Here is a 22,122-nt window from a genome sequence, read left to right as displayed (position 1 = left end):
GGGGGTCGGACAGGCTGGGGGGGGTGGACAGGCTGGGGTCGGACAGGCTGGGGGTCGGACAGACTGGGGGGCTGCGGGCGGGCCTGAAAGGCAGCTTGCAGTGAGGGGTGTGAGACAGACAGGCAGCTCAGTTGGTTGGAGCGTCCCGGACACCCAAAGGTTTCGAGTTTCATTCCCACTCAGGGTATGTACCTAGGTTGTGGGTTCGATCCTCCCTCGGGACATGTATGGGAGGCAACTGATAGATGTTTTTCTCTCCCTCCCTCTGAAAATCGATAAAAATATAGCCTCCGGCCGTAGCTGGTTTCTCAGTGGTTAGAGCGTTGGCCTGTGACCCCAGGGTCCGGGCTGGATTCTGGCCAAGGGCAGGCACCTCGGTCGCAGGCTCCTCCCCGGCCTGGGCCCTGGTTGGCGCTTGCGCAGGAGGCAACCAATCGATGTGTTTCTCTCACACTGACGTTTCTGTCTCTCTCTCTTCCACTCTCTCTAAAAATCAATGAAAAAACATTCTTGGGTGAGGATTTAAGGAAAAAAAAAAAGGAAGATGGAGTGACTCACTGAATTCCCAGAGGTGGGAGCTAGAGAGGCTGGGGCAGCTGAGGCGAGGTTCTCAGTGGACGGTGTGGGCTGGGCTGGGAACAGTGGGCAGCAGGGGCACAGGACAGTGTGTCCCGAGCTGACGGGACACGGATCGCTGGATGGCAGCAGAGATCCCCCAGGGGGCAACTTGGGGTGAGTGTGGAGAGCGCCGGCCTGCAGGGAGAGCCGGTCAGCCAGGCCTCCGGCCGCTGTGGAGCGAGAAGGCAGGGCCAGACTGGACGCTGGTGCTGGTCTCAGCCTGAGCTGCGGCTGGACCTGGGACCTGGGAGGGGACTGATGGGGGGGCCAGAGAGCAGGCGGCACGCCCTGAGCTGGTAAATGGGGGGTGGGGGGTTCCAGGGCAGGGGGACCCAGGGCACCTGAGGAGGAGGCTGGGGAAGGAGGAGGCCAGTTATGGGGGCACAGGGGTGAAGAGCTGGTTGTGCCTGAGGCAGGTGAGCAAAGGCGAGGCCTAGGAGGAAGACGGGGTCAGGCGTGTCCGCAGTTTCTGTGGGTTTGGCGGGGGTCAAGACTGCCTTCCTTCCTCCTCTCTCTCTCTCTCTCTCTCTCTCTCTCTCTCTCTCTCTCTCTCGCCTCTCCCCCCCCCCCACTCTGTCTTATTTGCAGCTTTGAGGTGTCACTTACATGCCATAAACGGCACCTGCACACATTCAATGGTGTGTAACCAGTTCACAGGCTGCTGCAGCCTCAGTCCACAAAAGTTCCCTCGTGCCCCGCCCCAGGCCTCCAGGCACAGCCGCCCGCCCCGTCCCTGCACCCGCGCGTTTCCGGACACGTGCGGATGGTGCACGGACGCGGCAGCACGAGCGCCTCCGGGATGGGCTCCCGCAGAGCCGGCCGCCTGGGCTGCGGGTGCACAGAGCCGCGGTGACTTCCGTGTCCGTGGGCACCGTCTCAGGCTCCGGGACGGGCTGTCGGGGGAACACGCGGCCGCCCACCCGCTTTCCCAGGCTCCCCCAAAGACTCTTCGATGGCGGGAGGGAGGGGAAGCTGGCGGTCGGGGCACAGGGGGCTGGTGGGCGGGCCGGGCCGGGAAGCTGGGCGTGAGGATCTGCGGGGAGAGCCTCTGGCCTCCCGGCGGAGCCCCCCCCGACCCGCCCCGAGCGCGGCGGGGCTGAGCTGCCGGGGGAGGGGGGGGGCGGCGTATCCAGGGCCCGTCCCCGCCACCCGGTCCCGGTGCGCGCTGCGGGCTCGAGCGCCCCCTGGCGGCCAGGCCCGAGAGGGCGCCGCGGAGGTCGGTGCTGCCCATTTGCGCGACCCTCGCGGCGGCCGGGGTGCCCCGAGCGCGGCCTCGGACCCTGCGGCGGCGGCCAGGCTACCGCTCGGGAGAGGCATTGATGGGGGGCCTGGGCCGGCGGAGTCGGGTGCGGCCGCTATTGAGCCGCACACAGCGGACCCCGGGAGCTGTGAACGCCGATTGGTTCAGCTGGGCCGGAAGTGCCTCCGCAGCGGGCTGGACGGACGGCACTCACACGCCGGGGCCGCCGCTCATTGGGCCGGGACCGGGGGCGTGGCCAGGCCCGCGCGGGGATTGGGCGCGGGAGCGGCAGAGGCGGCACCGGCGCGGGGATTGGGCGCGGGCACCCGCCGCGGCGGAGCGCGGTCGTTCAAGGCCCGCGCGGGCTGCATGGGGCGGCGGCGGCGCCGGGCGGACCTGGCGGACGCGGCTGGGGCTCTGCCCGAGGCCATCGCCGCGCTGAGCCGCTCGCTGCCCGCCGGGCCCAGCCCCGAGATCTTCCGCCGCGCCAAGTTCGACCGTCCGGAAGCGGTGAGGCCCGCGGGGCAGGCGGCCAGGCCCGGTGGGGCCCCGGGCGGTCGCTGGGAGGCCCGGGCCTGCTGACCGCCCCGCTCCGTCCCCGCAGGCGCCCGCACTCTGGCGGCTGCTCTTCCGCGTGCTCTCGCTGCTGCGGGCTGACCGCGCCTCGGCCTCGCGCGCCCCGGGTAAGCCCCGCCCCTCCAGCCCCGCCCGGGTGGGCTCGGCACCACCCACGACTCACGGCCCCGCCCACGAGGGTAAACCACGCCCCGCGCCACGCCCATCCCGTGTGAGCCCCGTCTAGGTAGCACCGGCTTTCGGGGAAGCGTTCACGCCCCTTAGGCTTTGGCCCCGCCCACTCTCGCAAGCCCCGCCCCGTAGGTCCCACTTAGCCCCGCCTCATAGGCTCGGCCCCGCCCACCCATAAGCCCTGCCTCTCCACCCAGGTTAAGTCCCGCCCCTCCAGGCCTGATTTTGGGAGTCGTGGGGTGTCCCTTAGGGCCGGGGTGCAGCGGACGCCCCCTGAGCCGGCCTCCTGCCCGCAGAGGCCCAGGCCCGCTGGGTGAAGGCGGCGCTGCGCGCCCAGGGCTACCCCCGGCTCGGGCTGGCTCGGCTCCCCGAGGACGGGTCCCAGGGCAGCCGCGAGCTGCTCCTGGCCCTCGCCTGGCTCCTGGCCCGGGAGCCCCTGCCCGAGCGGCTGCTGGCCCAGACCCGCGTGCGGCTGGGCGACGAGATGCCTGTGTGTGAGGTGAGTGTGGGGTGAGGGTGAGCCTCCCACCCGTGGCCCAGACCTCGGGTGCGGCCGCCAGACTTGCGGGGACAGCCCGGTGTGGGGGGTCGGTGTTGTCATCCTGGCTGCCCAGGTGAGGACAGAGGCAGGGCTGCCCCTGGGCCCCGCCTCTGCCCGCCCTCCTCCAGGGCAGGGAGTGTGCCCCCGAGCTCTGGCCCTGGCTCTTCCCCTGGCACCCTGGGGACCCCACGGCGCTTAGCCTCCTTTCTCGTTCCCCTTCTTGGCCTGACCTGTGCTCCCTCTCCAGTGTGGGGCCCTGGCCAGCCCTGGCCAGCCTGCACCGCGGGTGGACGCCGCCGGCCCTGTGGACGTGCGCCACCTGCAGTGGCTGATGGGAAAGCTGCGATTTCGGTGGCGAAACTTGATGGCCAGTCAGCAGGAGCAGTGTGCCCTCCTGGGCAAGGTAGTGCCTCCGGGGGCCTGTCCACGCAGGGCAGCTACCCCCGGCTCCGGGCTGCCCGGCTCCTCTCCCTGCCTGTGGCCTGTCCCTCCAGGCCCTGCATGGGCGGGGCCTTGGCCTTTGGCTGATGAGGACCTCCTGGGCCTGGCGGGGGGCTCACTGGTTGGCCACTGCCGGGAGCCTGAGCCTGGGGCTCCAGGTGCTCCAGGAGGGGGCCTAGGGCAGGTGGGGCTGGACATGGCTGGGACAGGGAGTCGGTGGGGCAGGAGCCGGTGGGACAGGGAGCCGGTGGGGCAGGAGCGGTGGGGCAGGGAGTCGGTGGGGCAGGAGCCGGTGGGACAGGGAGCCGGTGGGGCAGGAGCGGTGGGGCAGGGAGTCGGTGGGGCAGGAGCCTGTGGGGCAGGAGCCGGTGGGGCAGGAGCCAGTGGGATTGGCTGTCCTGTCCACCAAGATCCCCAGAAGCCTCAGGTTGGTGTCACTGAGCAATGCCACGGGCTCAGGCCTCGGGGAGTCACGGCCTGGGCAGCTGCCCCTCTCGCTGTGTCCTGGGTGTGGGCTGGTGGGCGGGGGCAGCTCCGGTAGGTTCTTGAAGGCCGATAGGGCTCAGCCGGTGGGCACAGGTGTCCCCCACAGGCCCAGTGCCAGTTCTGGGCTGAGAGTTGGCTGGGCGGGTGGCCTTGGGCTCCCTCCTCGGTGCGGGACCCCTCCAGCCTGCATGTCCACCCCAGCACAGGGTCTTCTGCTTGGCTGGCCCCCCGGGACCCCTCACTCCCTCTTGCCTGGCCTCGGCTCCAGCCACTCCTGCAGCTGGGGGCACGGCCACCTTCCGGCCTCACTGGCGGCGCAGCCCGCTCTGCCCCCCAGGCCACACGGGCTGCTCCGGGCCCCGCCTTTGGCCCCACTGGACCACGAGCCCGTCCACAGGCTGTTTCTCTCACCACACGGTCCTGGCACTTGACGAACTGAGGAGGGAAGGAAGCAGAGGTGGCCTTCTGCACCCCCCGTGCCCCCGGGGCTGGGTGGGGTTGGGAGGCTGTGGGGGAGCTGCCCAGGGCCCCTCACTCTGCAGGCTCTGGGCCAGCGCGGTCCCCGCAGCGGAGGACGGTCCTGCCCGGGGCCGACTTGGCAGGTGAGACGCCCTGAGGGGCCCTGCTCACCAGGCCCTGTGCTGCTCGTCCCAGATCCACGCGTACACCCGTGGCTGCCACGGCGACCGCAGCCTCGGCCACCTGTCTGTCGCCGAAACGGAGCTGCTCAGGGACCCGGAGGGCGGCCGGCAGGTCAGGGCTGGTGCTTGCGGTGGGAGGGACCTGTTCCTGTCTGCCAAGCTCGCCATCTTGCCTGTGGGGGGCCCTCTCCCACCCCTGGGCCATCGGGGCAGGAATGCAGACCTGCTGCTCTGTGCCCACAGGGGCGGGGCCAGGGAGGTGCTGGGATTAAGGCAGACCACCCAGTGTCCCAGCTGATGGTGTTGGCACCTCGGGCTCATGTTGCCTGGTGATGGGGACGCCTGAGTGGCCTGCTCTCTGGTTTGCGCTGCAGCTGCTGCAGAGGCTGGAGAGTGAGAACGCCCGCCTAGAGGCTGCGCTGGAGTGGCGGAGGCGGGAGCTGGTCTTCTGGCAGTGGATGGTCAGGACCCTGAGACCCGCCGCCTCCCTCCCTCCCTCCCTCCCTCCTTCCCTCCCTCCCTGGCCTGGACCACAGCCACCCAGGGCGTGGGGAGTGGGAGGCCCGCGGTGCTGTGCCTGGGGCTCCTTCCAAATGTCCAGTGGTCCCCTCTGCCAGCTGTGGGGGAGCCGACTTCTCGGGTTTGCAGGCCACCTGGGTGCTGGGAGCTGCCCGGCTTGCTGTGTAGCCTGGGCCTCCGCCCCCCCTGGCTGGGTGCTGGGTCTGGGCTGTGCGTGTGGTGCCCAGGCCTGTGCTGCCCTCACTCGGGTCTCTCTCTGCAGGACACGGTCCTGGGGGCCTGCCCCCCGGAGGCCTCGCAGCCCAAGTTCCCGCCCCGTCTACAAGGGCGTGGGTGCAGGGCCGGTGCACGGGGCCCGGCGGCGTGGGAGCTGCAGGCCCTGCAGGAGGAGCTCCAGGCGGCGGTGGGAGCCCGGCGGGCGGCCTGGGCGGCCAGGGTGAGGGCGCAGGGCTGCCGGTGTTCACAGACCACGGGAGTTCACGTGGGTTCGCCGGAGCGTGGGTGGTGTGCTCAGGGGTCAGACTCCAGCGGAGGCGGAGGTGCACAGGCAGGCCCCACCCAGCTCCCGTCCCAGGGGCGGGTTTCCCCAAAGTCTCCAGTGTGGCCTGAGGGCCCGGCTGGAGGGGGCCTGGTGGTCTTGCTGCTGTTCAGGCGCCCCCCCCCGCCCCCAGGCGGTGACAGCTGACGCCTGCAGGGGGTTTTGTACAGGAAAGGCTGGCACTTGTCCTGGCTCAGGGCCCTTGATGCTTTCCTGCTGGGAACCCCCGGGTCAGGGCCAGGGCGTTCTCTGGGGCCATGGGTGAAGCCTCCCGGCCAGCACTGGTGGCCTCAGCCGGCTGCACCCTCAGTCCAGTCCCCCTCCCCCTCCCCCTCCTGGAATCAGGACCGGGGGGCTGGGCTGCCCAGGAGTGGCAGGTGGGGCTGAGGTGGGTGTCCCCGGGGTGTGTGTCCTGGGGGGTCTGAACTCTAAGTGGGCCCCAAGGTGTGCCCCCAGACCCCACCCTGGAGAGCGAGGTGGGCCTGAGGGGTGGGTCCTGCAGGACTGGGGGCGTCAGGTTGTTGCCCTGTGGCCGGGAGCCCACAGCTGCTCGGGGTGCAGGGTGGGGGGAGGGTGACGCAGGGCCCGGAAGGGCCGGCCTTGGAGCTGCTGCGGGGTTGGCCTTGCTTCCCTGGGAGCCAAGTCGTGGGGCCCCTGGGGGCGTGCCAGGCCCCGAGAGCGAGGGCTGAAGCCGTGTCCCGGGGCTGTGGCTGCTCTTGGCACTCGTGTCACCGGCTTCTCCCCTTGCAGGTCGGAGGCCAGGGGCCGGAGTGGAGCGCCGCGCGGCAGGCCGCACAGGAGGCCGCACGGGAGGCCGTGGGCCGGGAGCTGGCAGCCCTGCGGCAGGCCTGGGCGCGAGGCGGGGGCCGGGCCCAGCCCCACGGGCCCTACCGGCTGGTGAGGACCGAGGCTGGGGGGCCAGGGGGCCCGGGCCTGCGGGCTGCTGAGGTGATCGGGGCGCTGAGGAGCCGGGAGGCCTGCCTGGAGGAGACGCTGCGCCAGCTCCAGGAGCAGTGCCGGCAGCAGCTGGCCAGGCTGGCGGGAGCCCTGCCCGGCCTCATCTGGATCCCGCCGCCCAGACGCTGAGGCCGGGCCTGGCCTTGGCGCCGCAGCGTCCGCGTGCATGGCCGTGGGGCCCACGGAGGAGCGGCGCCCTGGGCTCCGGCCCTGGCCCCTCCCTGCTTTGGACAGAGCTCAGCCCTCGGCCCCAGTAGTGGGAGCGGCATGGGCGTCCCCCCGCCCGGGTCAGGACACGTCCAGCGCGGGGGCCGTGGGCTTGGTGGGTCGAGCGAGGACTCAGAAGCAGAGACCTCCCTGCAGGGCCCAGCTAACGGCCGTCCCTGTCTGGACACGGGTGGGGAGGGACCCTGGGCAGTGGGCGCCAGAGGAGCTGGGCGTTGGAGCGACAGGTGTGGCCTGTAGCCTGGTGGTGCCAGGGCCCTGGGGGCAGGCATTGCCCTGGGCGCCCCCTGGCTGTCTGCTGTCCCTCATCCTGGCTGCCATGCCACCTGGGCCGGGCCTGCGCCTGGTGTTTGCGGGGGCGCATGGGAGCTGGGGCGGGGGCAGCGCCGGGGTGAGGGGAAGGCCACCGTGGACAGAGGGGCTTTGTGCCTGAGGCTGCTGGCCCTGACAAAGAGACATCTGTGTGCGGGACGTGCCCGCCGCTGGAACCCCTCCCCGGAGACGCAGGCAGCCTCAGCCCTGTCCCCCAGCAGCCCCCCACCTCCCAGGGCCGTCGAATCCCAGATCCCCACCTGCTGCTGGGCAGGTGAAGGGCCGGTGGGTGGGCCACCTCCTGCTGCTGCCACTGGCCAGCTCAGGTCCAAGGCCACTCCTGGCCCCTGGGCCTCTGGCCCCACCCGCTCCTAGTCTCGTCAGCTTCTCCTGCCTGCCCGGGGGTGGGGGAGGGGTGGGGTGGGGGTGGGGGAGGGGTGGGGTGGGGAGGGGTTGGGGGAGATGCTGGACCCACAACATGGGCACCGGCTCCTCAGCCAGTCCCTGGCCGACCAGGTGGTGGCCAGCAGGCCTGTCAGGAGCCACCCCTGGCCTTGTCCTTGTGGGGCTGGACCCCAGGGAGTGCCTGGGCCTGTGCCCGCCCTCCTGGCCTGGAACCCTCCCTCTGATCCCTCAGCCCCCCCCCCCAGCCCCTCCCAGCCCCTCCCAGGTCTCGTCATCCCTGCTGGCTCAGCCGGACCCTCTGACGGTGTGAGGTCACCGGTGCCCTGAGCCATCCTGACCCTTCCACCCTGAAACCCCTGCCTCGTGGGGGCTGCCATCGGCCAGGACGGCCTGGGCCCTGCGCCCTTGGTTCGTAGGGACCCAGACGAGAGTCATTGTTACGGGACTGTCACTCCTCAAACTGGCCTGTGGGGAATACACTCCGTCACGGCACCCGTGTCCTGTGACTTTAGTGGCCGATCGTGACCCGCGAGGGGCCCGGCCCGGGATGCAGTCCCCACGGCGCCGGCTCCTCCGAGGGCTGCCGTGACCGGAGCCCAGGGGCCCTGCCGCTCTGAGGTCCGAGCAGCTCACCAGGTGGGCAGGTGGCAGGTCGGTCCCCACACAGGCTGCCGTGTCTGACCACTTCCGAGGGGACACGCGAGCACATTGCCCCCAGCTCCAGGCAGCCTCCGCCCCGGCTGCGTGTGACGTGACAGTCCACAGGCCTGACCCAGGACCCGCACCCAGCCCACTGCCCAGAGCTGACACCTGCCCCCCCCCCCACCCCAGGGCTGACACCTGCCCCCACCCCCAGAGCTGACACCTGCCCCCCCACCCCAGGGCTGACACCTGTCCCCCCAGAGCTGACACCTGCCCCCCCACCCCAGGGCTGACACCTGCCCCCCCCACCCCAGGGCTGACACCTGCCCCCACCCCCAGAGCTGACACCTGTCCCCCCAGAGCTGACACCTGCCCCCCCACCCCAGGGCTGACACCTGTCCCCCCCCAGAGCTGACACCTGCCCCCCCCAGGACTGACACCTGCCCCCCCACCCAGGGCTGACACCTGCCCCCACCCCCAGGGCTGACACCTGCCCCCACCCCCAGGGCTGACACCTGCCCCCAAGCCAGCCGAGACCAGCGGGGGTGTGAAGGCTGCTCTGTGGGACAGCCCTGCAGGAAGTGGGGCTGGTCTGTGAGGAGCGGCTTCCTCGGGCCGAGAGCGATGAGGAGGCTGCTATTCGAAGGCCACAGAACGTGCAGACCCCGGAGCGGGAGAGTTTATTCGTGGCTTTGTAGCTGATAGAATTGGTGTGGAGAACAGAGAACTATCACTCATTGTGAAAAACAGACAAAACACAAAATGAGCAAAATCCCAGGGCGGGCACCTCAGAGAGGAAACAGGAAGTCAGATAACTGTTTACCTTCTGTAACCAGGGACAACCAGGGTCGGGCCCAGCGCCCTGGCAGCATCGGACCGGGGGGTGGGCACACTTGGGCTTGTGCGGACACCCAGGCCCCTGATGGAGTGAACCCCGTCATCCAGAGCACCCCTTCTCCCCAAACTGGGCCTCTGCCCCGTCACCCCTCCCCCAGCTGAGCCCCACCGTCCACCGTCTGTCTCCAGGGTGTGACTCCTCCAGGGACCCGCGTGGGTGGGTCACAGTGCCCGTCCCGCGTCTGGCTTATTTCACTCAGCACGACGTCCTCACGGCCCCTCTGTGTTGTGGCAGGTGTCCGATGTCTGTCCTTTTTTGTTTTTTAAAAAAAGTATATTTTTATTGATTTCAGAGAGGGAGAACCATGGATCGGCTGCCTCCTGCACGGCCCACACGGGATGGAGCCTGCAGCCCGGGCCTGTGCCCTGACCGGGAATCAAACTGGCCTCCTGGTTCATAGGTCGACGCACAACCACTGAGCCAGGCCGGCCGAGCATCGTCCCCTTTTAAAGGCTGAGTGATGCCCGAGCCCAGGGGTCCTCAAACTCCGGCCCGCGGGCCACATGCAAACACAAGTATTGTATTTGTTCCCGTCTTGTTTTTTTACTTCAAAATAAGATATATGTGCAGTGTGCATAGGAATTTGTTCATAGTTTTTTTTTTTAACTATAGTCCGGCCCTCCAACGGTCTGAGGGACGGTGAACTGGCCCCTGTTTAAAAAGTTTGAGGACCCCTGCCCTAGCCAGCTTGGCTCAGTGAATAGAACATCGGCCTGCAGACCGAACGGTCGCAGGTTCGGTTCCTGTCAAGGGCACATACCCCAGTTGCAGGCTCCATCCCCGGCCTGGTTAGGGGGACAAGTCCTAAACCACCAATCGATGTCTCTCCCCTCCGCTCTCTAAAAATCGATGGGAACGTATCGTTGGATGAGGAATAACAAAAACTCAGAAAGGCTGAGCACCGCGCATTGTGTGGACGGACCAGTTTGCTCCACCCATGGCTTGTGCCCACGGGTGTGTCCACGTCTCTGCTGCTGTGACTGGTGCGTGGACTTCCCTTTCCAGTTTGGGGTCCGGCTGTCTGGACCAAGAGCCAGGTGTGCGTGTGATGGCACCACTGTGGTCCCCAGAGTGCTGGTGTGTGGTGGGGAGGGGCCAGGTGGTGGGCTGAGGTCTCGGGCCGGCCCTGTCCACCTCTGAGGCTCCCACTCTTCCATGGCGTCGTGGCCGCTCAGCAATTTTTCCCAGCGCCCTCGGCCAAAACACACACCTAACAGCTGTTTACAGAGCTAACAACTTGAGTATTTAGGTCCTAATGACCTGGTAGCAGTTCAGAAAAAAACCAAAAACAAAGCAACAATAGCACATACATTGGGGGAAAAAAACAATGAAACCCTTAATTCTCTGATAGCTGCACTTCCTTACTAACAGAGTGTCTGGCCCTGCATCCCTTCTCAACCTCAGTCAGCTAGGGTGCTGCCGCCCGAGTCACCTTGCGCCACCGCAGCTGCTATGGCAGCAGCCTTGCAGGGCAACCCAGGATTGAAACTCAGAACTCAGTCCAGCCCTAGCTGGTGTGCCTCAGTGGGTAGAGCGTCAGCCTGCAGACGCAAGGGTACCAGGTTTGATTCCGGTCAAGGGCTTATACCTTGGTTGCGGGCACATCCCCAGAGGGGCGTGTGCAGGAGGCAGCTGATCGATGCTTCTCTCTCATCAATGTTTCTAACTACCCCTCTCCCCTCCTCTCTGCAAAAAATCAAGAAAATATATTTTAAAAAAAGAAAAAAAAGAACTCAGTGCAGTCATTCACAAGGCTCCTAGCATGGCCAGCCCTGTGGTGTTTTCCTCGAAAATCCAAAACGCCTTAAAGTGCCTGAGAAGGCCCTATGGCACCCTGGGGTGCCGGGGTCCAGCCCCCGCGGTCCAGGGGTTCCCAAAGGTGTGGACAGCGTAGGCGAAGAATGAAGGACACGGAGACAGCATTCAGATGATCAGCATAGTCAGGTTCTCTTTTATTGCCCTGTTACCACTGTATTTACACTATTTGATTCTATAAGCATGCCTCTATAGTTACATCGTGGTATGTTTTGGGTCCTCCCTTTGACCTTTTACAGTTCCTTGTTTTCTTATCTGACCTTTGCTAAAAATCTTATCTCTATCTAGCTCTGTTGATTTTAATCCTATCTATTGTCTATGCTTCTACATTCTATTCTAAAGGTTAGTGTGTGTGTTCCATTATAAGGGCTGGTTTGTTATTTCTATTCCAAGGTCACTATTCTACTGTTCCACTGTTAAGCTACAAGGAAGTAACTGAGGGAGGTTTTCCTATTCTGTGGCCCCAGTAAAGGTTCTGTAGCTTAAGCGTGATTGTTCTTGGCTCTGGCGACTACCTGCCTGGCACTTAGTTGAAGTCTTGGTGGTTGCACAGCTCGCATTAGATTTTTAGGTAAGGAGCTGCCTGCATTGTTGGCAGCGGTATTTCTTTAACTGTTTGATGGTTGTCCTCTTAGCCTTGCTGGTGGTCTTCCCTGGGACTGCCCTGTGTCGGTGGGTTTTCAGGGGCACAGGCTTTGGTACTTTCTCTGGTGGGCAGACCCCTGGGGGTGTGGGCCTAGCAAGTCCCAAATTTATTGCCAACAGCCTTAGTCCAAGTTCCTCATAAGCGGTACACGGTATTTCTGTAACACTGGGGGGTTTTACTGATCTATTCCCTCCCTTAGTCCCGTTAATCCCTAACTCCGGGGAAACATCCCCACCTGCGGAAACAACCTTTCCCGGAGAGGCGGCCCTGGTTCGAACCCATAGCGCTAAGAAGGGGAGCAAACATATGAAGAACAGTATGCCATATACCCCGGGTCCCTTGGAACACATGCTGTGCAGATGTTTCTTCCCTGCAGCGACTGTGTCAAGCAGCGAGGTAGGACCGGCTTCCGGCACTGGGGTGCCTTGGCACGCACTTTGGGAACTGGGGCTCTCACTCCTGAAGTGTTTGTGTTTCCCACTGAGCACTGTGATAAAGCTCCGTCCTCCGAGCTGTGTGCACAGCCGGTCCCTGCCCTGCAGGCTCTTCTCTCGAGGCCCCGTGGGCGCAGGCGTGGGGTGTCCACGCAGGGGCAGACCCAGGGCACCTGCCAGCCCACCCCGGCCGCACCCCTCCCTCCGTGCTCTCCAGGCTACGGGGCGTGTCTCTGATCCCCGCACCTGAGCCTCGCGCTGTGGGCTTCCTCCCTGCCAACGGCCTCCTCACACCCCGTGGTCACGTGTCGGGGACTGCGGTCTCCCTGACGCTGCTCTGCAGGCTCTGAGGAGTCGAGATATGGATCTCGTCGTTTGCACGTTATAAATGTCCCATCGTCATCCGGTTACAAACCTGCTGTGGTTTCCCTTGTGGAGCAGAAATGCAGGCTTTGTTTTAATCGAGCTCATCGCTATTTTGCATCTTGGTTTTCACAATTAACTTTTTCGTCCTTTTTGTTAATCCTCAGCTGAGGATATTTTTTCCATTGATTTTTAGAGAGAGTAGGAGGGAGGGAGGGAGGAGAGGAGAGAGGGAGGAACACCCATGTCAGAGAGACTCATCGATTGGTTGCCTCCTGCACACGCCCCACCAGGGCTGGAGTACAGACCTACACCCTGCGTGCCCTCGATGGGGAATCGAACCCAAGACCCTTCGGCTCATGGGCCGATGCCCTGCCACCGGGCGCCCGGCCAGGGCAGGCCGCTTTCCTTAGGACGCGCCTCCCTCTCCAGGTCACGGGCTCCTGGGTCCCCTTACCATCTGGCCTCCGTCCGCTGGAGGCACCGCTGTAGCTGGCCTCACGTGGAGTCGTGTTTCTCGGGACAGCGAGCCAGTTCCCGCCACCGCCTTTGGCCATTCCCGCCTGGGTGACCTGTCACCCAGACCCGCACTGTGCCCAGCGCCGTGGCCGCGGGCATCTGCCCGCCTCCTCTTCCCAAGACCGCATGGGGTCAGACAGACACTGCCCTCCACCGAGGGCCCTTTTCTTAAGTCCTGAGCAGCTACTGAATTCCATTAGTGCCTTTCTGCATCTGCTAATGCGTTCCCTTCACCCTGTTAATGTAAAGAATTGTGTTTAGCATATAAGCACAACCAATGGACACAAGACACTGGGGGGTAAGGGAGGCCGGGGGAAGGTCAAGGGGGAAAAAAAAAGGAGCCATATGTACTACTCTTTGTAATATTTTAAGCAATAAAACAAAATTAAAAAAATTTTTTTTCACTCAAAAATAATTGCAGCCCTGGCCAGTATGCTAAATGGTTAGAGCACTGAAGGGTTGCGGGTTCAATTGCTGGTCAAGGGCATATACCTGGGGTGGGGGTTTGATTCCTGGCCTGGTCAGGGTGTGTGTGGGAGGGAACCAATCGATGTGTGTGTGTGTCTCTCTCTCTTTCCCTCCCTTCCACTCTTTCTTTAAAAAAAATATTTTTATTGATTTTAGAGAGGAAGGGAGAGGGAGCGAAAGATAGAAACATCAGTGATGAGAGAGCATCATGGGTCGGCTGCCTCCTGCACGCCCCCTCCTGGGGATCGCGCAACACCCTTCAGTCCCACATTCTATCCACTGAGCCAAAACAGCCAGGGCTCCACTCTTTCTTAGAAAAAAAAAAAAAAATCAATGGAAAAAAATCTCGGGTGAGGATCAACAAAAAAATTAATGAAGATAATTATAACTGCAAATAAAGCGGCGGAAGTTCCCACAGCTCCCACGTCCTCGGTGGACATTCACGTTGCATCCCCTCCCACCACTCGTGACATGTATGTGACATGCACACCGTGTGATGCACACGCAGCAGGCGCCTGCTCATACGGATTGGCACGGGCCCTCTCGCCCTCCGAGAACCAGCTGCAGACGGACTGCGCGGCACCCTCACCCCGGGGTGTCCCCAGGTCATGGCTTCCTCCTGTGGCACCTCAGCTCCGCCCCCGAAGCCAGGAAATGACCACGCGGCCGTCTGACCGCAGGCCCTGCAGCCCCCGCCCTGAGGACGGCCAGGCTCCGGCCCAGCCCCGCCGTGTGCTCACTTGGTACCCCTCCCCCTGGCCTCCTTCCATCTGGAAGGTTCCTCAGTCTTTTCTTCCTTTTTTAAAAAATTTATTTTATTTAATTAATTTATTTTAAAATATATCTTATTGATTTTTTACAGAGAGGAGGGGAGAGGGACAGAGAGTTAGAAACATCGATGAGAGAGAAGCATCGATCAGCTGCCTCCTGCGCACTCCCTACTGGGGATGTGCCCACAACCCAGGTACATGCCCTTGACCGGAATCGAACCTGGGACCCCTCAGTCCGCAGGCCGACGCTCTATCCACTGTACCACACCGGTTTTGGCAACCTTCTGGCCCTTTAAATACAGTTCCCCATGTTGTGGCCCAACCATAAAATTATTTTCGTTGCTACTTCATAACTGTCATGTGGCTGCTGTTATGAATCATAATGTAAATCTCTGATATGCAGGATGGTCTTAGGCGACCCCTGTGAAAGGGTCGTTGGACCGCCAAAGGGGTCGCGACCCACAGGTTGAGAACCGCTGGATTAGGCAGTCAGACATCCTTAGCGCTGCTGCGGAGGCTGGAGAGGCTCCCGCCACCACCATTGCGTACGCCAGCCATGAGCCCGGCTTCTGGCTGAGTGGCGCTACCCTACCACCAGGGGGCAGCTCCTGCATTGAGCATCTGCCCCCTGGTGGTCAGTGTACGTCATAGAGACCGGTTGTTCTGCTGTTCCGTCAATTTGCATATTAGCCTTTTATTATATAGGAGCATTATATAGGGTATTCTGTGCGTCTTGTGTCCAATGTGTGATCTGCATACACCGTCTCCCGCTCTGTGACTTGTCTTTCATTCTCTCACAGAGAAGTTTTCCATTATGTCTCCAGTGGATCAGCTGATCTTTATGGATGGTGCTTCTGGTGCCACGTCTAAACATATTTTTTGGCCTGGCCGGCCTAGCTCAGGGGTTGAGCATCAACCTATGAACCAGGAGGTCACGTTTCGATTCCCAGTGCTGGCACATGCCTGCGTTGTGGGTTCAGTCCCCAGTGCGGGGCGTGCAGGAGGCAGCCGATCAATGATTCTCTCTCATCATTGATGTTTCTATCTCTCTCTCCCTTCCTCTCTGAAATTAATAAAAATATATTTAAAAACCCAAACATTTTTTGCCTTGCCACAGGTCATGCAGTTTTTCTTTTATATTTTCTTCTAAAAGTTTTATAGTTTTACATTTATTTTTTAAAAATATGCCAAAACCGGTTTGGCTCAGTGGATAGAGCGTCGGCCTGCGGACTGAAGGGTCCCGGGTTCGATTCCGGTCAAGGGCATGTACCTGGGTTGCGGGCACATCCCCAGTGGGGGGTGTGCAGGAGGCAGCTGATCGATGTTTCTCTCTCATCGATGTTTCTAGCTCTCTATCCCTCTCCCTTCCTCTCTGTAAAAAATCAATAAAATATATTAAAAAAATATTTTTATTGATTTTAGAGAGAGGAAGGGAGAGGGAGCGAAACATTGTTGAGAGAAACATAGATTGGCTGCCTCTTGTACGCCCCCTGCTGGCGATGGAGCCCACAAGCGGGGGATGCGTCTGGCAGTGCCCAGGACCACGCCCAACCAACTGAGCCACACTGGCCAGGGCTACAGTTTTACATTTAGATCCATCATCCATGTTGCGTTAATATTTGTAAAAGATGTAAGGTTTAGGTTGGAGATAATTTTTTTGCACTTAGATGTTTAAGTGGTGAAAATACTATTGTTTCCCTGTTGAATCACCTTTATTTTTTTAAAATATATTTTATTGATTTTTTACAGAGAGGAAGGGAGAGGGATAGAGAGTCAGAAACATCGATGAGAGAGAAACATCGATCAGCTGCCTCCTGCACACCCCCTACCGGGGATGTGCCCCTTGACCGGAATTGAACCTGGGACCCTTGAGTCCGCAGGCTGATGCTCTATCCACTGAGCCAAACCAGTTAGGGCTATTTTTAAAAAAAATAAATTTTTATTGATTTCAGAGAGGAAGGGAGAGGGAGAGAGAGATAGAAACATCAGTGATGAGAGAGAACCGTTGATCAGCTGCCTCCTGTATACCCCACACTGGGGATCGAGCCTGCAACCTGGGCATGTGCCCTTGACTGGGAATCGAACCTGTGACTTCCTGGTTCATAGGGTGATGCACTGGCCGGGCTACGTTAGTTCAAGTTAACTGGTGGACCAGAAGGGGAGCTCCTCCACCGAAAGGAATCTGCCCCACTCTGCAGCTCCCGGCATGCTGGGGGGAGCCGGACTCAACGCCTCCCCCCAAGACCAGCTCAAGGCAGGCCTCACCCTCTCCACTCCCACTGGGCCCTGCACCGAGGGCCCAGCCAGGGCGATGAGCAGGAGCCAGACCTGCAAGGCACCAGGAAGAAACGAAACACCTCTATTCGCAGGCCCGGGATCCCGTGTAGAGGCCACGGTGCGGGATCCGCACCCCAGCGATAGGAGGAGTCAGCGAGCTCAGTAAGGCTGCAGGATACAAGAGCCACAGGCAGAAATCCACGGCGCCTCCGCTCCCCAGCAGCCCAGAGACCCAGAGAACGCTCCCATGTACAGCGGCATCGAGGAGAATGAAATACTCAGGAATACCTGCAAGAGCCGCAGGCGCCGCCCGCCCGCCGGCCCAGCGCTGACCTGAGCCGGGTCTCCGTTCCATCCCGGCCGGGGCACAGGCCTGGGTGGCGCCCCATCCCGTGTGGGCGTGCAGGAGGCAGCTGATCAGAGACCTGCTCTTGTCATTGATGTTTCTCTCTCTCCCTCTCCCTTCCTCTCTGAAACCAATAAAAATACATTTAAAAAATTCTTCCTTTACGGGGAACCGCTATATCCAAGAGTCAGCAGTCTTTCCAAAGAAGGGCCCGCGCGCGGGGGCGGGCGGGGGCGTGTCTGTTTGGGGCCACAGTGTACCCACAACAGACCCCTCCCTTGAACACACATCGGATGCACCTCAGAAAGGGTCACGGAGCTCAGTGCGTAACCCAATGGGGGGGTCACCGAGCGCCCCCTGCAGAGGCTCAGCGGCCAGCCCGGCGCCCTCGGCGGGGTCAGCTCCGCGAGCGGAACGGGCGCCCACGGGCCTGCTGACGCGGGCGAGGGGGGCACCGTGTGGGCGGTCGGGGCTGGGGCTGCTGCGGGATTTCAAGACGCCCCCTCCGGCCGTGTCAGGGCTGCGGGTGAGGCGGGTTCCGGGCCTGCGCGTGGACCGGGGTGTCCGGCTCCCCAGTGCCGCCCGCGCTGCCGCTGCGCAGTGCTGTCGCCGTGGCAACGGCGCCGGACCCCATCCCCGCGGCGGCCGGGCTCGTGGGGCGCGGGGCGGGGCCTCGGGCGGGGTCGGGGCCGCAGCGGAGCGGACCGCGGAGGAGGCGGCCTGGTCCCGGCGGAGACTCTGGGCCCGCGGGGCGCAGCATCCGACCGGGGGCGGGTAGGTGCGGGCGGGCGCGTCCGTGGAGCGGGGCGGGAGCCGGGCCGGGCGCTCGCACTGGCGGCGGCGGGGGCGGTGGGGCGCGGGCGCGCGGAGGCCTGGGCGCAGCAGCGAGGCGCAGCCCCGCCTCGGACCTCGGTCTGGTGGGGCGGTCGGGGCGCAGCCCTGGTTCCCCCCTCGTGGGCACGGAGGCTGGTGCCGGGGAGCAGAGCGCGGGGCTGGCGGGCGAGAGGCCCGGGGCCGGCTGTGAGTTCGGGGCGGAGGGCGTGTGGGACCCGGCGACGCGGCAGCCGGGGCGGGAGGGCGGGGGCCGGGCCAGCGGCGGGGGGTTCAGGCCCTTCTGGGCTGTGCGCGCAGGGACCAGGCCGGCTCCGCGCGCTCGCCTGGGGATGGGGTCCCGCTCGGGTGCGGAGGGATCGGGGGAGTGGATGCGGGAAGGGGTTAGCGGTGCGGGAGCGGGGGGCGGGGGGCGGGGTGCTGCTCTGGCTCGTTGGCCCCGCTGAGCGGGGGTGGGGGGGGGATGCCCAGGCCGCCGCCGCAGCCAGAGGGGGTCCTGGTGTGTGTGGGGGGCTCCCTGGGCCAAGCTTGTCCGCCCAGCGGGGGGAGCAGAGGGGGTGTGTCTGGGTGGGGAGCAGGGGCGCATGACGGCGGGGAGGCAGCGGCACCCTCTACTGCAGGTGTGAGCTGAGTGCTGGGGTCCCTGGGGGGTCCCCCCATCATTGAGGGCCGCGTGGTCATCGGAGCAGGCCCAGCATTGCTCCCCAGGTACGGGTGGCATCACACTTTATGTTCCTGTCCAGACACGACAGTGAACAGCGCCCTGGGCCGGGCGCCGTGGAGGGGAGGGGGCGAGGGTCGCGGCGGGAAGTGAGTCTGCGAGTGACTCTGGGTGCGTGAGGGCGCGCGGGCCTCCGTGTCCCCCGGGAGTGAGCCGGCCCGGGGCTGCGACCCTCCGCCCGGTGTGGGACCCCAACCAGCGCAGCCACAGCAACTGGTGCCAGGGGTGCGGAAGGCCCCGAGCTGCGGACCCCAACCTGAGTCTTGCGTGAAGGTGCAGGGGAGGGGGTGCAGGGGCCGCTCCACAGTGCGCAGGCCGCGGGGTGTGCTGGGCAGGGCCAGGGGCAGGGGCTGCGGCCAGGACGCCCGCCTCCAAGGCTGTGCAGCCGTGGTGGGAGCAGCGCAGAGAACGGTCCTCATGCCCGTGGAGGGTGGGCCCCGGGGAGACCAGTCGGCCGGGCAGGGAGGATGCAGGGCTGGGCAGGGAGGCTTGGAGAGGCTTGCGGGATGGAACCCTCTGTACTTGGACGCCTCTCAGTCCTGGGTCAGAACCCCGGCTCTCAGGATGGGGCCTGGGCCTCCCCACTCCCCAAGGGCGCAGGCCCGCCCGGCGCGGCGCGGGGAGAGAGGACGCCCGGGTCCCCGCGGGAACGGCCTCAGGCGTGGGGCCTAGGCCGCCAGGGCCGGAGGGATGGCGGCGTGGGCTCGGCAGGGATGAACCACCGGGCCCGGGGGACGCGTGCGCGCGCGGCGTGGAGAAGCCACTTCCGTTCCGTTCCTTGGCCGGCGGAGGCGGGAAGGAGAGCGCGGGTCTCCGGTGGGGCTGCAGCGCCCCCTGGGGGCCGTGCGGCCGACTCCGGGGCCGGGACGCGCCTGGGCGCGCGCGCGAGCCACCGAGGGCGCGGGCGGGGCGGGGGGGGGAGGCCGCTCCTCCGCGCTCTGACCTTTCCTCTCTGGTCTCCCCAGGTTCCGAGCTCGCGGGCCGGGAGCCGTGGCGCCCTCGGGGCGGCTGGACGGGCCCCGCGGCGCCATGTCCGCGGGCTGAGCGCCGCCGCTGCCGGGCCTCGCCCCGCCTTTCGCGGGGGCCGCGCGCCCCCAGGCCGGGGTCCGGGCGGCCCACCATGGTGCTGCCGCCCCCGGACCGGCGGCACGTGTGCCTGACCACGCTGGTGATCGTGGGCAGCATGGCGGTCATGGACGCCTACCTGGTGCAGCAGAACCAGGGCCCGCGCAAGATCGGCGTGTGCATCATCGTGCTGGTGGGCGACGTGTGCTTCCTGCTGGTGCTGCGCTACCTGGCCGTGTGGGTGGGCGCCGAGGTGCGCACGGCCCGGCGCGGCTACGCCATGGTCCTCTGGTTCCTGTACGTCTTCGTGCTGGAGATCAAGCTCTACTTCATCTTCCAGAACTACAAGGCGGCGCGGCGCGGCGCGGGGGACCCGGTGGCGCGCAAGGCCCTGACGCTGCTGCTGTCGGTGTGCGTGCCCGGCCTCTTCCTGCTGCTCGTGGCGCTCGACCGCATGGAGTACGTGCGCACCTTCCGCAAGCGCGAGGACCTGCGCGGCCGCCTCTTCTGGGTGGCGCTGGACCTGCTGGACCTGCTGGACATGCAGGCCGGCCTGTGGGAGCCGCCGCGCACCGGGCTGCCGCTGTGGGCCGAGGGCCTGACCTTCTTCTACTGCTACATGCTGCTGCTCGTGCTGCCCTGCGTGGCGCTCAGCGAGGTCAGCATGCAGGGCGAGCACATCGCGCCGCAGAAGATGATGCTCTACCCCGTGCTCAGCCTCGTCACCGTCAACGTGGTGGCCGTGCTGGCGCGCGCCGCCAGCCTGGCGCTGTCCCGGGACAGCCGCGTCTCGGCCATCTTCGTCGGCAAGAACGTGGTGGCGCTGGCCACCAAGGCCTGCACCTTCCTGGAGTACCGCCGCCAGGTGCGCGACTTCCCGCCGCCCGCGCTCGCCCTGGAGCTGCAGCCGCCGCCGCCCTCGCAGCGCCGCGCCTCGGGGCCGCTTCCCGCGCCGCTACATGGCCCGCCGGGCCGCCCCCGCGCGCCCTCGCCCACGCGCGACGCTCTGGACACGTGACAGGGCCTGCCCGCCCGCACCCTCCCCCCACACCCCCGCGGGGGCGGCGCGGAGACCGTGGCTGGTGGGGTGTGCGGTGTGCATGGAAGGGGTGGGGCGGGCTCCCCACGGGCCGGTGCTCGGAGCGCCGGTCTGCAGCTGCTGCTTCCTCTCAGGGACCCTCGGACCCCGGACCTCAGCCCCGTCCCGCTCAGGAGCCCGCCCCAGAGCAGCGGCTGTGCGGAGGGGAAGGCCGTCCCCTGCCTGCGGGCGCCTGGGAGGGAAGGGAAGACAGCGGGGGCGGGAGGTCTGGTCCCTGGGGTCCCTCCTGGGGGCCTGTGGCTCAGAGTTGGGGCCAAGAGGCCTCTGTCATTTTAAAGACTCATGTTTACAGTTTTGTACCCAAAGTCTCACTGCTGCCTGTTTGCGTCCTGGGGAGGGGGGTGGGGTGTGTGTGAGAGAGTGATGCTGGGGGGGAGGGGGCTCCTAGGGGAGTTGGGGGCGGGCAGAGAGCCCTCTCCAATCTCAACTGTCCCCATCCCCAGGGGCACCCTAATGCCAACCCAGACTCACCCCCAGTGTCCCGGGCCCATGTCCCTGCCCCGCCTCTCAGGCCCAGCGGATCTCCAAGCCCCTGATTCTGCTGAGGTGCCCGAGGGCCCCCCAGTTGGGCCCTTGCAGCCTGAGGCCAAGAATCTGGAGCCCGGCCTCACCTCACCCCGCCTGGCCCGGGCGCAGACTCCCTGGCGCCTGCAGCAGCCCTGGCCCAGGCAGCCTGGTGCCCAGAGGGGCATGGAGGACAGGGCACTGATGTCCACTTGCAGAGCTTACCTGGCCTCCGCCGGGGCCCCTGCATGGTGGTGTGACCTGGGCGCCTGTCAGACCCAGGGGGTCCGGTGGCCTCTGGGGGCTGTCGCCCTGGCTGGGGTGCCTGCAGGGTGACCGAGGGGTTACACATGTCAAGGGGCCTGGAGCAGGGTGGAGCCGGGGCAGGTCCCCATGGCAAGGCCCAGGCCCCTGACCCCTGACCCCTGAGGGTCTGTACCAACCACTCTCAGAGGCTGGGCTGGGGCACGGAGGGGTCCCTGGAGCCTTTCCTCCAGCAGCGGTTCAGGTGTGGCTGGAAGGTCACAGGGAGCCCGTGGGCAGGTGGCAGCGTCACCCCCTGCATCCCCCCTCCGTCCCCACTGCCACCGGGGTTTGGCCTCGGAGTCACCTGCTCTTTTTTTAAAATTGATATGTTTGTATTGATTTCAGAGAGGAAGGGAGAGGGAGAGAGAGAGCGAATCATTGATTGGCTGCCTCCTGCACGCCCCACACTGGGGGTGGAGCCTGCAACCCGGGCCTGTGCCCTGACAGGGACTCAAACCCTGACCTCCTGGTTCATAGGTTGCTGCTTAACCACTGAGCCACGCTGGCTGGGTGTGGGAATGTCTATTCCTCAGCCAGCTGGCCTCTGGGATCACTTTCCTCTGTGCAGGGACGAGGCCATGGCTGCACCCGTCCCGGGCCTGGCCCTTCGACACCTCCAGGCAGCAGCTCGGGCAGCGGAGCCCAAGTGGGGAGCAGGCCGACCGCCTCCTTGGTGTGCAGAGCCTGGAGCAAGTGGCCTGGGGGAGTGCGGGGCGGGGCGGGGGGCAGCCGTGGGGTCAGTGGGAGC

At 64.9% G+C, this 22,122-nt stretch overlaps 2 protein-coding genes across 4 annotated transcripts; both read left to right on the top strand.

Moving 5' to 3' along the window:
* Positions 1-2,227: 2,227 nt before the first annotated feature.
* On the top strand, positions 2,228-7,089 carry TEDC1 (tubulin epsilon and delta complex 1; the record flags this gene model as incomplete). Its single annotated transcript, XM_081114322.1, has 8 exons — positions 2,228-2,368; positions 2,463-2,541; positions 2,902-3,104; positions 3,394-3,549; positions 4,728-4,826; positions 5,089-5,175; positions 5,496-5,669; positions 6,522-7,089. 8 exons carry the CDS (start codon positions 2,228-2,230, stop codon positions 6,855-6,857), a joined length of 1,275 nt encoding a protein of 424 aa, XP_080970448.1. The 3' UTR covers positions 6,858-7,089.
* Positions 7,090-17,235: 10,146 nt separating this feature from the next.
* On the top strand, positions 17,236-20,863 carry TMEM121 (transmembrane protein 121). Of its 3 annotated transcripts, none has more exons than XM_081097449.1 (2): positions 17,236-17,374; positions 19,366-20,863. In XM_081097449.1, the coding sequence occupies exon 2, from the start codon at positions 19,521-19,523 to the stop codon at positions 20,481-20,483; it is 963 nt and encodes a 320-aa protein (XP_080953575.1). In that variant the 5' UTR covers positions 17,236-17,374; positions 19,366-19,520; the 3' UTR covers positions 20,484-20,863. The 3 variants fall into 3 exon arrangements, with proteins under 3 accessions (XP_080953575.1, XP_080953573.1, XP_080953574.1); XM_081097447.1 differs by lacking the exon at positions 17,236-17,374 and adding an exon at positions 17,421-17,622; XM_081097448.1 differs by lacking the exon at positions 17,236-17,374 and adding an exon at positions 17,711-17,868.
* The last annotated feature ends 1,259 nt before the right edge of the window (positions 20,864-22,122 follow it).

Source organism: Myotis nattereri (genome assembly GCF_964212035.1).
Source record: "Myotis nattereri genome assembly, chromosome: 1".
In the NCBI taxonomy this organism is placed as follows: domain Eukaryota; kingdom Metazoa; phylum Chordata; class Mammalia; order Chiroptera; family Vespertilionidae; genus Myotis; species Myotis nattereri.
This window is presented reverse-complemented; position numbering and strand designations above follow the sequence as displayed.